Raw genomic sequence first — 15,708 nt, forward strand, 5'->3', positions numbered from 1 at the left:
CCTCGGATGCGAAACCGAAACTAAATGTTGCGTTGGTGAAGAAGGTTCTGGAGGCGTCAACTTCCAAGAAATCCAAAATGGCCGACTCCAAGAGCCACGCCAAGATGGCCGACCCGAAGCCCTCGGGGTCGACGCCAAAGGCGAAGGTCTCCGACGCGACCGCGTCGGCACCGAAAGGGGTCGGGGACCCGAAGACGGTTTCGAAGAAGCGTCAGGGCGACGACGCGCCTAGGCATGGGGCGTCGGCCCCGAAGAAGAAGCCTACCGGCGATCAGGCTCTCGAAGACGAGGGGTCGCTCGAGCAGGTGAAACCCTCGGCAACCCTTACAAAGAAAGTGGAGGAATCCTTACAGCGGATCCGAAAGACCACGGTGGTTCCCACTCAGGACACTGAAGTGCCTACGCTCACGCCTAAGCCTACTAAAGAGAAAACGCCTATTCGTTTCGTCCTTCCACCCAAGTCGGCGCCGAAGGCCTTCGCGCCGAAACGGGGCGGACATTCAGGGGAGGTGTTAACGCCGAAAGCTGCCTTGGTGGTATCGAAGCTTCGGCTCCAGCCGCTTGCGGTAGAAGAGCGTCGTGAGGTCATTATCGACGCCAACACCGGGAAACTGTCGCTCCTCAAACGAAAGATCACGTCGGAGCCGGCGTTGGAACCTTTTAAAATCCCGCTCAAGAATAAAAGGTACTCTGCGGACTCTTCGGCTCTGGTGGAACCTGTGTCCCCACAGGCCTTGGAACACTCGCCGACGCATTCCCCCGCGGCCGATGCGGACGAGGAAGATGCCGAGTACACCTATCCTGCGTACTCGGATCCGGAGGAGGAGCATGTGCCCTGGGCCGGGGGGGGCGACCCAGATGACCCGCAGTCGGGTCAGGACACCCAACTTTTCACCGCCAAGACGTCCCCGACAGAGGACTCGGCGGCCTTCAATGCTTTAATTGAGAGAGCCGCGGCGAACCACGACGTCGAGCTGCACTCAGACCCCGTGGATGCGGACTTCTTATTCAACACCTTCTCGGTAGCCGAAAAGCAAGTCAAAACGCTACCGATGCTTAAGGGGGTGCTTAAGCATGCACCGGAGGTTTTCAGAGAGCCCACCCGGGCGCGGGTGGTCAACCCTCGCATCGACAGGAAATATAAGGCGGCACCCACGGATCCCACCTATATCAAGGGACACTTTCCATTGGACTCCCTGGTTGTTTCCAACGCTCGGAAAAGGGCGAATTCTCAAACTACTGGTGACGCTCCTCCCCCAGACAAAGAGTCCAAGATCTTTGAGGCCTCGGGCAAACGTATTGCTGCACAGGCAGCTAACATCTGGAGAATATCTAACACCCAAGCCCTGCTTGCACGTTATGATAGGGCCCACTATGACACATTAGAGGCCATTCTGCAACACTTGCCTGATCAATACAAGGAGGCAGGAGAGATGCTCATTCAGGAGGGTAAACTCATTACAAATGCATCCATCAAATGTGCTCTAGACGTGGCGGATACAGCCTCTAGAGCCATCAATACAAGTGTGTTACTTAGACGTCATGCCTGGCTCCGTATTTCGGGGTTCAAGCCCGACATCCAAACCACTATTTTAGGGCAAACAGTTAACCCTGACCATCTGTTTGGACCTGAGGTGGATGCCTCTCTAGAAAAAATGAAAAAGGATACCGAAACTGCAAAGTCGATGGGGGCTTTACAAAGTCAGCAGTTTCGGGTGGTTCCTTTCGCCGTTCAAATTCAAAAGGCACCTCCCGGGGACAGGCATCCCAGTCCGCACAATACTACAAGGGTAACACCCAGCCCTCGTATAACAACAAGGGTAGAGGCGGTTACAGAGGCAATAATACCAAAGGCAGGGGACGTGGAAACAATGGCTCCAGGTCCACCACCACCAACAAGCAGTGACGTCTTGTCACTGCCCCCCAACCATGCAACACCGGTTGGGGGGAGACTTCAGCAGTTCCTGCCGGCGTGGAAGAACATCACCACGGACAGGTGGGTGAGGTCCCTTATCCAGTACGGGTACTGTCTAGAGCTTACTTCCATTCCACCAGACATACCCCCAAGAAGCCGTCCTATGTCAGGCGAGCATTTGACCTTATTGCAGCAGGAAGTTCTAGTTATGCTGCAAAAAGGGGCAATAGAGCTCGTTCCATTGCGAGAGCGGGGAACAGGGGTTTACTCCCTCTATTTCCTGATTCCCAAGAAGGACGGATCCCTCAGGCCTATCCTGGACCTCAGGCCCCTAAACTGGTACATACTCTCGGAGCACTTCCATATGCTCACGTTGCAGCAAGTGATTCCCCTGCTTCAGCAGGGGGATTTTCTGGCTATACTGGATCTGAAAGATGCCTATTTTCATATCCCCCTACATCCTTCCCACAGGAGGTATCTCAGATTCACGCTCTTAGACCAGCATTACCAGTTCAAGGTCCTGCCGTTCGGGGTCACCACGGCACCAAGGGTATTTACGAAGTGCCTAGCGACTGTGGCGGCGCATCTCCGTCGCCAAAACGTCCACGTCTATCCTTACCTGGACGACTGGCTCATTCAGGCAAGGACGGAACAACAGTGCGCAGACCATGTGTCACGCACCATTCATCTCCTGCACGATCTGGGCTTCTCACTGAACTACCCCAAGTCCCATCTCCAGCCCGCCCACGTGCGACAGTATCTGGGCGCGACGATCAACACTCTGGCGGCCACTGCGCAGCCAAATTCAGTGAGAATCGCCAGTATCCAGGCGCTGATCCAACGGTTCAGACCCCAACACTCGCTTCCAGCGAAGGTGTTCATGCAGTTGATAGGCATGATGGCCTCCTGCATATCCATTGTCCCGCACGCGAGACTACATATGCGTCCGCTTCAGGAGTGCTTAGCACGTCAGTGGACTCAGGCTCATGGGCAACTGACAGACCTAGTGTTGGTGAGCGGTCGGGCATACAACTCTCTGCATTGGTGGAATCCACAAAACCTTTGCAAAGGCCGACCATTCCAAGAGCCTGTCCCACAGATTATCCTGACGACGGACGCCTCTCTCCAGGGATGGGGAGCGCATGTACTCCATTACACTGTGCAGGGACTATGGACACTACAGCAGAGGAAGATGCACATCAATGTGTTGGAACTGATGGCAATCTTCATGGCCTTAAAGGCGTTCAAAGTACATCTGTGCAACAAGGTCGTGTTGATCCGGACGGACAACATGACGGCCATGTACTACATCCAGAAACAGGGAGGCACACACTCTCCACAGCTGTCTCATCTGGCTCAGAGCATGTGGAAGTGGGCCATTCAGAGGAACATCTTCCTCATGGCAGAGCACCTCCCGGGCAAGGACAATCAGATGGCAGACCTCCTCAGCAGGCACAGCCATCAGATGCACGAGTGGGAGATGCATCCATCGGTACTCCAACCGTACTTCCAAATGTGGGGTCATCCAGAGATAGACCTGTTCGCCACAAGGGAGAACGCAAAATGCCAAAGCTTCGCCGCCAGGTTCCCACACCCCCAATCACAGGGCAATGCGATGTGGATGAACTGGTCAGGCAGATTTGCGTACGCTTTTCCCCCAGCACCTCTGATACCGCTGGTGGCACGCAAGCTCAGGCAACACTCGATGACGCTCATCCTGGTTGCTCCAACGTGGGCTCGCCAACCATGGTACACCACGTTTCTGGAACTCTCCGTGGTACCGCATCAAAGGCTTCATCTCACTCCCAGCCTTCTGACGCAGAGCCATGGCGACATTCAGCACCCAGATCCGCAACAGCTCAACCTGGCGATCTGGCTCCTGAAGTCCTAGAGTTTGGCTACCTCAATCTTCCTCCCGATTGCATGGACATCATTCGGGAGGCAAGGAAGCCCACTACTAGAGCTTGTTATGCGGCTAAATGGAAGAGGTTTGTCATCTACTGTGTGAACCACGACATTGACCCGCTAGATGCTTCCATTCAAAACATCATCTGTTACCTCTTTCACCTGTATCGATGTAATCTAGCGTACTCTTCAATCCGCATTCACCTGTCTCCTATGGCAGCATACCTCCAGAATAGGCAGCACCTGTCACTCTTTAAGGTCCCTGCTATCCAGGCCTTTCTGGAAGGACTCAAAAGGGTCATTCCACCAAGGACTCCACCAGCTCCGGAATGGAACCTCAACGTGGTTCTTACAAGGCTGATGGGTCCTCCTTTTGAGCCACTGCACTCTTGTGAGCTTCAGTTTCTGACTTGGAAGGTGGCTTTCTTAGTAGCAATTACATCGCTACGGAGGGTTAGTGAGTTGCAGGCACTCACCATCCAAGAACCATTTTTCCAAGTACATGCTAATAGGGTGGTGCTCCGCACTAACCCTAAATTCTTACCCAAAGTGGTCTCACAATTCCACATAAACCAAACAATTGAATTGCCGGTGTTTTTCCAAAACCCAGAGACGCTGGCGGAGCGCATGCTCCACACCCTTGATGTGAAAAGGGCCTTGATGTACTATGTGGACAGGACTAAAGATTTCCGCAAAACCAAACAGCTTTTTGTTGCTTTTGCCACACAACACAAGGGAAACGCTATCTCCAAAGCGGGAATTGCTAGATGGATAGTAAAGTGCATTCAGATCTGCTACGCTAAAGCTAAGCGCACTCTCACTATCCCACCGAGGGCCCACTCCACTAGGAAGTTAGGGGCCTCTATGGCTTTCCTAGGTAACATTCCCTTAGAAGATATCTGTAGAGCAGCCACATGGTCTACCACACATACTTTCACTAAGCACTACTGTGTAGACGTGCATTCCAAACAGCAGGCAGCTGTTGGTCAGGCTGTTCTAAAAACGCTTTTTCAAACTGCTGCAGCTGGCACGGGCGGCCGCCGTTAATGGAGGGACTGCTATGTATTCTATGCACAGATATGAATTCAGCAGCCCACATGCCTCGAACTGCAAATGCTACTTACCAGTATGCATCTGTTCTTGGCATGTAGGGCTGCTGACATTCATATCGCCCACCCTCCTCCCCGGCGCCTGTAGCAGCTGCAGTATTTATTCATACAAACACATATGCTCATAGCATGGTCATCACTCACATTCTTCACTCCATCTCTGCCAATGGCTAAAAACAATCTGGGGATGGAGGCGATGCCCATGCGCACTGTAGTCCAGGGGAGGAGCCACCTATCTCGTGATACTTCGAAGACTCTTCCAGGACAACAATGTGCAATCATCCGGACCCAACACTAGGTGGCGGTCTATGCACAGATATGAATGTCAGCAGCCCTACATGCCAAGAACAGATGCATACTGGTAAGTAGCATTTGCAACTTACCAGACTTACGAGACCTCCTTTCGAACATCTACACTCATGCGAACTGCAATTCTTAATGTGGAAGGTGGCATTCTTGATTGCCATTACCTGACTCAGGCTGGTTAGCGAGTTACAAGCACTAACAATTCATGAACCCTTCATGCAAGTTCATGCTAACAGGGTGGTTCTTAGAACAAACCCAAAGTTTATGCCAAAGGTCCTATCCAATTTCCATATTAATCAATCAATAGAACTGCCAGTGTTCTTCCAAAAACCACAGTCGGTAGCTGAAAGGGCCCTACACACACTGGATGTAAAGAGAGCTCTGCTTTATTATGTGGACAGAACGAAATCATTTAGGAAAACAAAGCAATTATTTGTTGCTTTATCACCACAACATAAAGGAAATCCAATATCAAAGTCAGGAATAGCCAGATGGATCGTTAAATGCATTCAAATATGTTATCAAAAGGCTAAACACACTTTAACTGTCCCCCCAAGAGCACACTCTACGCGAAAAATGGGGGCATCCATGGCTTTCCTAGGGAATATTCCTCTTGAAGACATATGTAGAGCAGCCACATGGCCTACCATAAACACTTTCACAAAACACTACTGTGTAGACGTGCAAGCAAAGCAGCAAGCTGCTGTAGGCCAGGCTGTCCTCAAAACTCTTTTTCAAACTGCTGCAGATGGCACAGATAACCACAGCTAGAGGAGATACTGCTATACAGTCTATGCACAGATATGAATTCAGCAGCCCACATGCCTCGAACGGAATATGCTACTTACCAGTATGCATCTGTTCTTGGTATGTAGGGCTGCTGACATTCATATCGCCCGCCCTCCTCCCCGGTGCCTGTCGCAGCTGCAGCATTATCTTTTGCATGGCCATCTCTTACTTTGTTTTTCGCCATTGTGGCAGAGATGGAGATAGTAAAGAAAGAGATGGCCATGCAAAAGATAATGCTGCAGCAGCGACAGGCACCGGGGAGGAGGGCGGATTGATATGAATGTCAGCAGCCCTACATGCCAAGAAACAGATGCATACTGGTAAATAGCATATTCCTTTATCAAAGTATCAGGCAGGCTTTAGAGCCAAAACCAGCACAATTGACCAGGTCTTTAGATACCTCTGTATGAGTTGGAAATGCACAGTTTTTAAGAAGGGCCATTTGTACATCGCCTTTGTTGACTTGAAGGCTGCCTTTGACCTCATCCCTAGAAATCTCCTTTGGAAATCCCTAAAAAATCAAGGGGTACCGGGAGAAATACTTTTGCAAATAATAAGACTGCATGAAGATTTTTTTGCAAGGGTTAGATAGGGTCCAAGGGGCGAACTTACTGAACCAATCCAGGTAAAAAGGGGGCGTAAGGCAGGGATGTGTGCTGGCACCCACCCTATTTTCATTAGACGTAAATGAAATTCCTGAATATTTATTGGGCTGTGAACACGATTCTCCCAAACTAGGGTGGGTGCCAGTACCTGCGCTCTTATTTGCGGATAATACTATTTTAATTTCCCAAACGCTTGCAATGTCTAATAGGGAGGTATACTGTGAAGCTTTGGGTCTGTAAATAAACTCTAGTAAAACAAAATACATGGCAATGAATCCACACAAGTCTTTTAAAAAGAACTTAACTAAAAAAATCAAAAGCTAGAGTATGTACACAGTTTTAATTATCTAGGTATTACTTTGGACACCAAAATGACTTGGAAACCACAATTAGAGAAAGTAGGTCTAATCTACTCCAAAATGCTCTACCAATAGTAAAGAAACATGAGAGTAGTTTATCTAAAGCGGCATCCCTTGCCCTTGAGGTATACAAATATAGAGCACTATCGGTATCCCTGTATGAGGCAAAACTATGGGGACCTTTAAGCAGTAATACATTTGTGGTGGGAGAAAGTAAGTTTTTTAGAGAACAGTTTTGTCTTCCAATGCGCACACCGCTCATACCTATTGTAATGGCCCTAAATATACGCCATGCTACCAGGCAATTTTACGCCCACTATTGTTCTGGTTGCGACTGGTCAACAGTAGAGCTCATCCACTATAAGGAAGGGCTGGAGGAAATTCTAAGGTTAAAAATGGTACATGTTTACCATAGCTGAAGCAATTTTATACCTTATTTCATAAATTAGGAGTTAAGTATTTTTGGAAGGAACCTGTAGGACTGTCTATGGCATCAAAGAAAGTACTTAAGCTAAATTGTTGGGTCTACATCTGAGACCGCGTACATCATAATCAAGTCACAGGTACTTTAACAACACGGTTCCTCTCGATGAAACCAACCTGGAGTTTCTAACGTCTTTTGGGCGAGGTGCAGCCCCAGTTAGCGAAATCTTTATACTTGAAATTCCGATACGGGGTATTGTAGCCAAACTTGAATACATCAAAATAGGTCCAGAACAAGGGGATGAAGGTTTATAGTTTGTGTATTATGCCATATGGGTGCCAAAGAAAACTATGTACATATATTGTTCTTCTGCCAAGCTTACATAAAATACAGAAGAAAATGTATCAAACCTATTTGCCTGTTGTTGAGTATAAGATCCTGCTATGAAGCAGAAAGAATATTCGAAACGGACACTTCTCAAACTGTGGTTTTTACTGTTACTAGGTACCTGTTTGGAGTAAGTTTATTAAGAAGAAAGGAAGGCTTGAAATTTTAACTCAATATTCCAAAATCATACTGGTCTTTCGCACTTGCACCTTAGTTAGTACATGAAGATTATTATTAGCATTATTATATTTGCTATATGGTATTAAAAAGGAAAATCAGTTGGAACATTATATTGGGCATATATATTTTGTTTTGTATTAATAATATTTTAAAGACCAGGAAGTCTATTTTAAGGAATTCAGATATAATAAGTTTGGTTGCTGGCGTTTTAAAATGAAATTTGTTGTAACTCCTTAATATCTTCACAATCTTTAATAAACTTTTAAAAAGAGTTTTAATTATATTTATCTTTTAAGGATTAACAAAGGTCTTTGATTCTAAAATGTATGCTTTGGTCTAGCGGTACCTTTTTGAAATATTATGTTAAGAAGTGTTTTTAATGCGATGTGTATCTTTTATGGTTTGTTTAACCAAAATAAAGATTAATTGATTGATTGTAAATTGAAAATCATATATATATATTTTTTTTAAAGGTGTACAGTCAATATTTATTTTGATTATTTCACTGAATCTTTTTTCTATGTTCAGGGTGCCTATTTTGCATGGAAAGCAACAGCTATGGGGAAAAATTACGTGAATGGAAAAACTTTCCTTGAGAAAAGGTAATGTTGGTAAATTTCATATGGTCTTTGAGCCAGATTTTTGCACTTTTGTGTTTTAGAGTTGTTTTTGCAAGCCTTTAAGTTGCTATAGAGATATTAGGTGCCAGCTGAACCCAAGAACTTCAAGGCTGCATTGAGACTTTGCTCAGGATAGGAATGTTCTGTTCTAAGAATGGGGTAAATGAGATTAAATTGTTGATATTTTAAAGTCACGCTGATTCCTTTTTTTGCACCATGAAAGGGATGAATTATCCCTACACCTCTTGAAATGTGTTTACGCTCTAGCTTGATGTGTATGGGTAATTTACAACATGCATGAAACGTTTCAAATTTTTTTCATTCCATTTGAGAAGCTTTAGAATGGGAACTTGGGATTAAATTACATATTCACTTGCTATGGAACAACTAGTTGATTGCTTGCCTCTATAAAACTCCCAGTACTGTTAATGGTGCTTTTAGGGAGGAAGTGTTCAATCGGAGTTACAAATGCCAGTTTATTTAGCATATTCGGTTTAGCTTTATTTACCCACGTCAAAAGTGTCTTGTGGAATGTCAAGAGTTTTAAAGGTTTCTGCTGTTTTATTTAATGCTTGCTAGCATGTTAGCTTTCCTGTTCTAAAGGCTCAAAAACTATTAATAGTTTTACAGGTCATCAAAGGTGTGTTCCAAAGACTGTCTATGGGTTTAGGTTTCAGGATGCATTCATTTAAAGTTAATCTCTCTTTATTCTGTTTTTGCAAACATTTGTTAAGTTGGGTTGTTTGGGTTTATACCCCATAATGGGTTTTATATATTCAGTGCAAACAACTTGTTGAAAAATCAACACCTGATGACTTTGAACAGAACCTTTGCAACATATTTTAAAGACCAGTTAATAAACCTTCCCTTTGTTCACCATTTCTGCTCTCTACGTCGTACAGAAACATTCACTAATGTTTTTCCCCATCCACTAATGGCGTCTGAAGTAAGTCGCAGATCGGACTGTCTGCATAATTTGTCTATGTACCTTGCGGACACTAGTTTTAGTTATTAATTGTGCGGCTTATGTTGTCTGTCCAGTTTCAAAAGTGCTTTGTGTTTGAATGAGCCTGTACCAACTTAGCCACAGTTCCTTGAAGTTTCACTAAGTCAGTTGCCAAATACCTCTTGTATGTAAGGAGGGCTTTCAAACATGGTGTTTAAAGGCTAACTGTGCTTGACAAAATATGAACCCAGATGCATTTGTGTGTAGTTATTGTGCTTTTTCACAACTTAAAAATACTGGGTTTTTTTTCTCTGTAAATCAAATGCTATTCTAGCATTAGGAAAGGGGAGGTGATGATGCCTGTGGGTTATCTGGATATGGCCAAACATTACAAGAAAAATGCAGGAGGGCTATTTTGTTTTAGGACCTACCTACTTCAACAAGCCCCTCTCTTAAATTGGGTTCACATGCTCATGATTTTCCAAAATAATAACAAACCTTCTGCTTTTGTAAATGTGTAAAAAGATTAACCTATGTCCTCTGACAACCTTTCAAATAAAACAATTAGGCCTATAGCCTTTGTCAGTGAATTGTCACCATAGCCGGCTCATACAGACTCCATTCTGCATAAGCTTTCCCACAGGGTAATGTCAGTATAACGTCATTGTAAGAAACTGAATTATTATTAAAGGTGGGTGACTACCTACCTCAAGGACTAATTACAACCCTTGTCAAGGTAAACCTTTAGAGTCACTAAATTAAGCTGAGTTCAACCCCCCATTCTCCCAGTAGCTATGGCACAGACCAGACCGGCTTACCATAGGACAGTAGTTTGTAAAGAATTTATGTAGTACCAAAAGAGTAATAAAGTAAAACCGCAAAACAATAAAAGTCCCAAAAAGAACTGGAAAAATATAATACAATTCAGTGCGCAAAATGACACCAACGTTCCAAAAGGAGAACCGGAGATATGAATTTTTAAAGTTTTAAATAGGAACAGCACCAAGAAGCACAAAGTGTCATTGATAGTCAATTGTCGTGATAGACCAGGTCCTAGTTGCAATCTGAGGCTGGCCATGATGGAGCGCAGGTCGGATATACAAACCAGGTTCGTCCTGGTCAAATATTTTACCTTCTGTCACAATGGCAACAGAGTATCCATACCGCCAAGATTGTGGTTCACCCACCTGATTTAAATGCGGGCAGACGTTTGTTTTAATTAAAACATTAACACCTCCCCACGACCGAGTAAGTGTTGTTGACCTCTAATTCTGCCCACCTAATTTAGATGGGCAGAAATGGAGGTCTGTCGTGACTGCCTGGCGGTAAGTGACAGTGAAAACTACTAAATGCTCCCCTCTCCATGGGAGAGGACTCCAATGGGAAGGTGAGCATTGACTTTTATTATTTACAAAAAGAAAATTCTGCTTCAGGATTTTCTGTTTGGGGAAAAAAAAAAGAAAAATGTTTTCTGTACGGGGCTCGGTCATGCTTGCCAGAGCCCTGCAGCAAACTACATAAAAAACATTAACAGGAACTTCTGTGGCAGCAGTTCCTAGCAATGCTTTAGGGAATTACCACCGGCTGGGAGGTCATTTTATAATTTGGCAGTCCAAGGTGCAGTCATAGTGGCAGAGTAAATTACTTCATCGTCCTAACTACCAAACCTCCTTCCACTAAGTTAGAAATCTGTCCCATAGTCCTTTAAGTCTAAATCCGCCATAGGACTACACTTCCAAAGTCACTCGGGGGAAGCACTTAGAGGCTCACAGGATGTGCAAGGAAAAATTTCACCTCCCAAAGTTTCAACTCTGTAGGGACTGTCAAAAGCAAACGGCTGTAGCAGACCTCCATCAGATATGCTTGACTGCACCTTGATAAATCCCAAGGCCATACTGGGTATTAAGGTGAAGCTCTGTGTCACCAAACACCAACAGACTTCACACTGTGACTGAGCATAGTCGAACAGAAGTCCTTGTTCCCATGGCCAATCATCATTGCGGTTAAAGCCTTGGGATAAGTCTTAGGAAAAAGCATCCAAATGCCCAAGCCTTTTCCTGCCACTCTTGAACTGCAGATATGGCGCAAGGGTGTCGATGTGCCTCCTGGACCTGCTCCCAAATTGTGCCCCTTTGGAACTGATTCCAACCCTTGTCTAAAGGGAACCTGAATTTCCAGGGCTGTTGGCGATGCTGCAGCAAATCTAATGTTTTTGTGAAGCCTTGCTGTGCTCTTTGGCTCATCACAAGCTCCCTCTGGTGTGCCTCTAGGCCCCCAAAGGACCGGGACGGCCCCCCTAGGTATCTGCTGGTAGACCACCCTCGGTGCCGTCTTCACCGTCTGGACCGGCTCCACGCTGGATTTCCTGCAGACTCAGATCCTGGTGACATGACCCACGCCAGATCCTGAAGTATTGATGTCTGACTTAGATTCGTAACCTATCATGCTGTCTGACTTCGAGTCTGTGCACCTTTGACTGAGGCTGCACCCAGATCCCCATGGGCAGCAGCCTTTGGCGAACCCATCTGATTATAATATTTTGCCTAGACCCTTCATACTTTATTTGGAGGGGACTCTGGCGATGCATTATGATGCTGGGGATGAATTTATTCAACAATGCATGGATGACATTTGGCCTGAAGACCTCCAGGATGCCAGTGGTCTGGACACCTCATAAACTACTGGGCTAATTTTGCCTCTGGGCCACTCCACAGAAGAAAGTGGCTCCTTCGCGATAGTCATACAAAGGACTGCTGAGGTTCTCGAACTCCAGTTACCTACAGTGGGGGTCAAGACTAACTGAGGTTCTTCAGCCTGGGCAAACAAATACTGAGCCTCTCCTTCCATTCAATGAAGGCGTGGCAGACACCATTCTCGGGGCTTGAGCAAAACCCTGCTCCTTCAGTGAGTAGACCGACAACACAGTGTCCTCATCCAGCCCCGGATGTACCTGGACTTCTTGTCTCAGCATCCCACCCCAGAGAGCCTAGTTATGAATGCCTCAAGCAAGGTCAGCCCTAATGAATTCCCTGCCATGCCTCCAGACAGCCCGTCGGGGTGCACTGAAATCTTTGGAAAGCACGTTTTCATCAACCATTTTGGCCCTGTTCTGTTAACGCCCTCTGCCTTTTAGGGCGGGATACTCTTGCCCTCTGCGAATCGATCGCATAGGTCTCCCTACTTCCCATATCACGGCTCAGTCTGCCCAGTAAACCCTTAAAAACCATTCAGCCTTTTCATGGCTAAGGCCGCTGTACCCACAGACCATATGGTCAACTGACAGCATGCAGCACAATGTTCTGTCCTTCCCTCCTGCTGCTGCAGCCTCAAAACCGCTTTAGTGGGTCATTTGAGGCACACAGCAACCCTGTCTGAGATGGGGTCTGACCTCTTCAGCCAGGGTGGCAGAAAATAACTTAACAAAGTTAGGCTGCGGTTTTTCACGTGAGGTTACGCCCATGCCATTTCTTGACCACTCTGCTGCACCTTATACCATCCCTGTATGGCTGATGAAGGACCACCTCTCCCTCTGGAAGCAGGAAGTGCAGGCTGTTCTGGCCAAAGGAGCCATACGGCAGATGCCGGCATCAGAAGTAGGCTGTGGTTGTTACTCCTGCTCCTTTCTGGTGCTGAAGAAAGACAGAGGCCTTAGTCCTATTTTAGGCCTTTGTCCTCTGAATGTCTTCCTGGGCATGAGAAAATTCAAGCTGCTGACCCTGGCCATTGTCTGCCCTCAGCACTGTAGAATGAATGGTGGCATTGGACCTGCTTATTTCCACATTGTCCTGCAGACCCATAGAGGCTATCTGCAGGCCCACAGAAGCCAACTGTGGTTCACAGTGGGGCAGGAGCATATTCAGTTTGCGGTGCTCCATTTTAGCCTCACCAGTGCCCCTTTGTTCGCAAAAGTGAGAGCAATGGTTGCAGCACATCTTTGAAGGTCAGGGGTTCAGTGTTCCTCCTCCCTCGATGACTGGCTGTTGAAGGCTGGCTAGTTTGAGGCAGTTGTCACCCACCTCCAGACCAAAGTGAACCCCCTCAGTTCGTTGAGGTTCACTATCAGCATGCTGAAGCTGCACCTAACTCCTTCGAAGACTCACCCATTCAGTGGAGCCATTCTGGACACATTGCACTTTCTTGTCTTCCCCAGAACAAAAAGTCCAGGACAGTCTGGCTATGATCCTGATGTTTCAGCTCCTATCCTGTTTCTCAGTGAGGATGACTGCAGCTTCTGGGATTGATGGCTTCCTGTATCACACTGTTGGCCAAGCATTCTAGGTGACCTATGCGAGCGCTGCAGTGGGATCTGAAGTCCCAGTGGACCTCTCCAATCAAGTCTAGATTTCAGATTTTCAGAGGAGGCTGCAAAAAAACCTGCTGTGGTGTTTACTGGACTGAGAGCAACTGACCCCTTTTGTTATGTGGGCGCTTGGGAGAGGAAATCTAGTCTGCAGCAGAGTGTTGGCTCCACAGCAACCTTCTAGAGCCGAACGCTACCTGATTTTCCTGGTAGTACACCACCTGGAGGGATCTCTGAACACCATGTCAGACCAACTCAGCCGCCGGCGCATAGTGGGTTACGAATGGCCGGTACATCCAGAGGTGGTGCAAGGTCCCTTCCACAAGTGGGGAGGACTGTAGCTAACTCTGTTTGCCACTTCTGATAATGCACAGTTTCTCTCACTGGAGCTTCTAAGGCGTTTCTCCCTTGGGGATGCTTTTTTCCTAGAATGGAACTCTTGACTCCTATATGCATACCTGCTGATACCTATCCTGCCACGAGTTTAAAAAAAGATCAGGAATGACCAAGCCATCCTAGTGACACTGGATTGAGCAAGGAGATTGGGGTTTCAACAACTCCTGGGCATTAACATATTTCCTCTGATCAGGCCGCCACTTTTGAGGGGGTGGTAGGAGGGTTTCTGTCTGCAGCAGCGGGGTGGATCCTGTACTCAGACCTGCACAGTCTTAACTACCATGCTCGGAGATTGAGTGGCAAACAGCTGACTGCCTGTGCTCTCCCTTGTAGATGTTACATTGGCTGGGCAGCCTGCCTCAACCAAATCAGTACACCTACAGTTGGGACAGGTTTGTGGCTTGGTGTGGTACTATAGAGATTGACGCACTACAATCTGGGTCATCTGAAGTCTTACTTTTTGCATTCCTTGAGCCCAGCAAGGACCTGCCTTGTGCAGAGTTCAACTGTATCTTTTGTCTCTTGCTGTCTTCTTGCGATTGATGGATCCAACCCTCTTTGTTTAAATTCCAGGGTGTGATGCAGCACCCGTTTCCACCTTCTTCCTTTATTGTGCCTAAGTAGGACCATAAGCAGATCCTGATCTTCCTGATGTACACAGCTGTCCACTATGACTTCTCACCCTTAAGACAGCGTTCCTTATTGTAGAACACCGGCAGGTAATGAGCATCAAGCTCTCCCCTTCAAGCCATTGTACACTACTTTCTTCCCTGAAAAGCTGGTCCTAAGAAACCGATCTTCATTACTTTCGAAACTCCTTTTCCTCTCGGACAAAATATCGCTCTGCTTGCGTTCTTCACTCCCCTCACTTCTCTAAAGAAGGGGAGGGACTGCATCAGCTGGATCCTAAAAGTTTTTAACTTTTACATTGATCACACAAGGGAACATCCCTGGTCACGAAGCAGCCCGGAAGGTTTGGGGCCTCAGTCCACTAGAGCCACTACTACCACTGCATTGACAAGCAAAGTGCCTGTTGTGGAAATCTGCCAGACTGATTTATGGACATCACTCCACATGTTCAGGAAGTATGACTGTCTGGACAGGCAGGCCTGTCAAACATGAATATTTTGCCCACTTAGTCCTGCAGAACATTTTGGTTTGAAGCACTTGATAGACCCACCACCTGAAAAGTACTGCTTTGGTATCTATTCAAAAGGTGAGAAATCTGCTGTTAGAAGTATCTATCAAAAGAACAAGTTACATAACATTTATGGTAGATACTCTAGCTCCAGACTCAAAACCCAGGTTTTGTCTGCCCTGAATCCTGGAGACCGGAAGGTAGCTTTGGACCTGTAGGACACTTATTTCCTTATTCCTGTCCTGGAGGCTCACAGTTGTCATCTGTGGTACACATTGGGCCAAGACCATTTTCAATTTGCTGTGTTGCCATATAGCCTCACCAGTGCC

General features: G+C 46.6%; 1 protein-coding gene across 1 annotated transcript in view; it reads left to right on the forward strand.

Annotated features, from left to right (window-relative positions):
• PSMA2 (proteasome 20S subunit alpha 2) overlaps positions 1 to 15,708 on the forward strand; it is a 161,210-nt gene that overhangs the window by 139,488 nt on the left and 6,014 nt on the right. Inside the window, exon 6 of the mRNA XM_086964872.1 lies at positions 8,508 to 8,581. Within this exon, the coding sequence (XP_086820998.1) occupies positions 8,508 to 8,581 (74 nt within the window). The remainder of the gene's footprint in view (positions 1 to 8,507; positions 8,582 to 15,708) is intronic.

The sequence above is a fragment of the Lissotriton vulgaris genome, chromosome 4_1 (assembly GCF_964263255.1).
Source record: "Lissotriton vulgaris chromosome 4_1, aLisVul1.2, whole genome shotgun sequence".
In the NCBI taxonomy this organism is placed as follows: Eukaryota; Metazoa; Chordata; class Amphibia; order Caudata; family Salamandridae; genus Lissotriton; species Lissotriton vulgaris.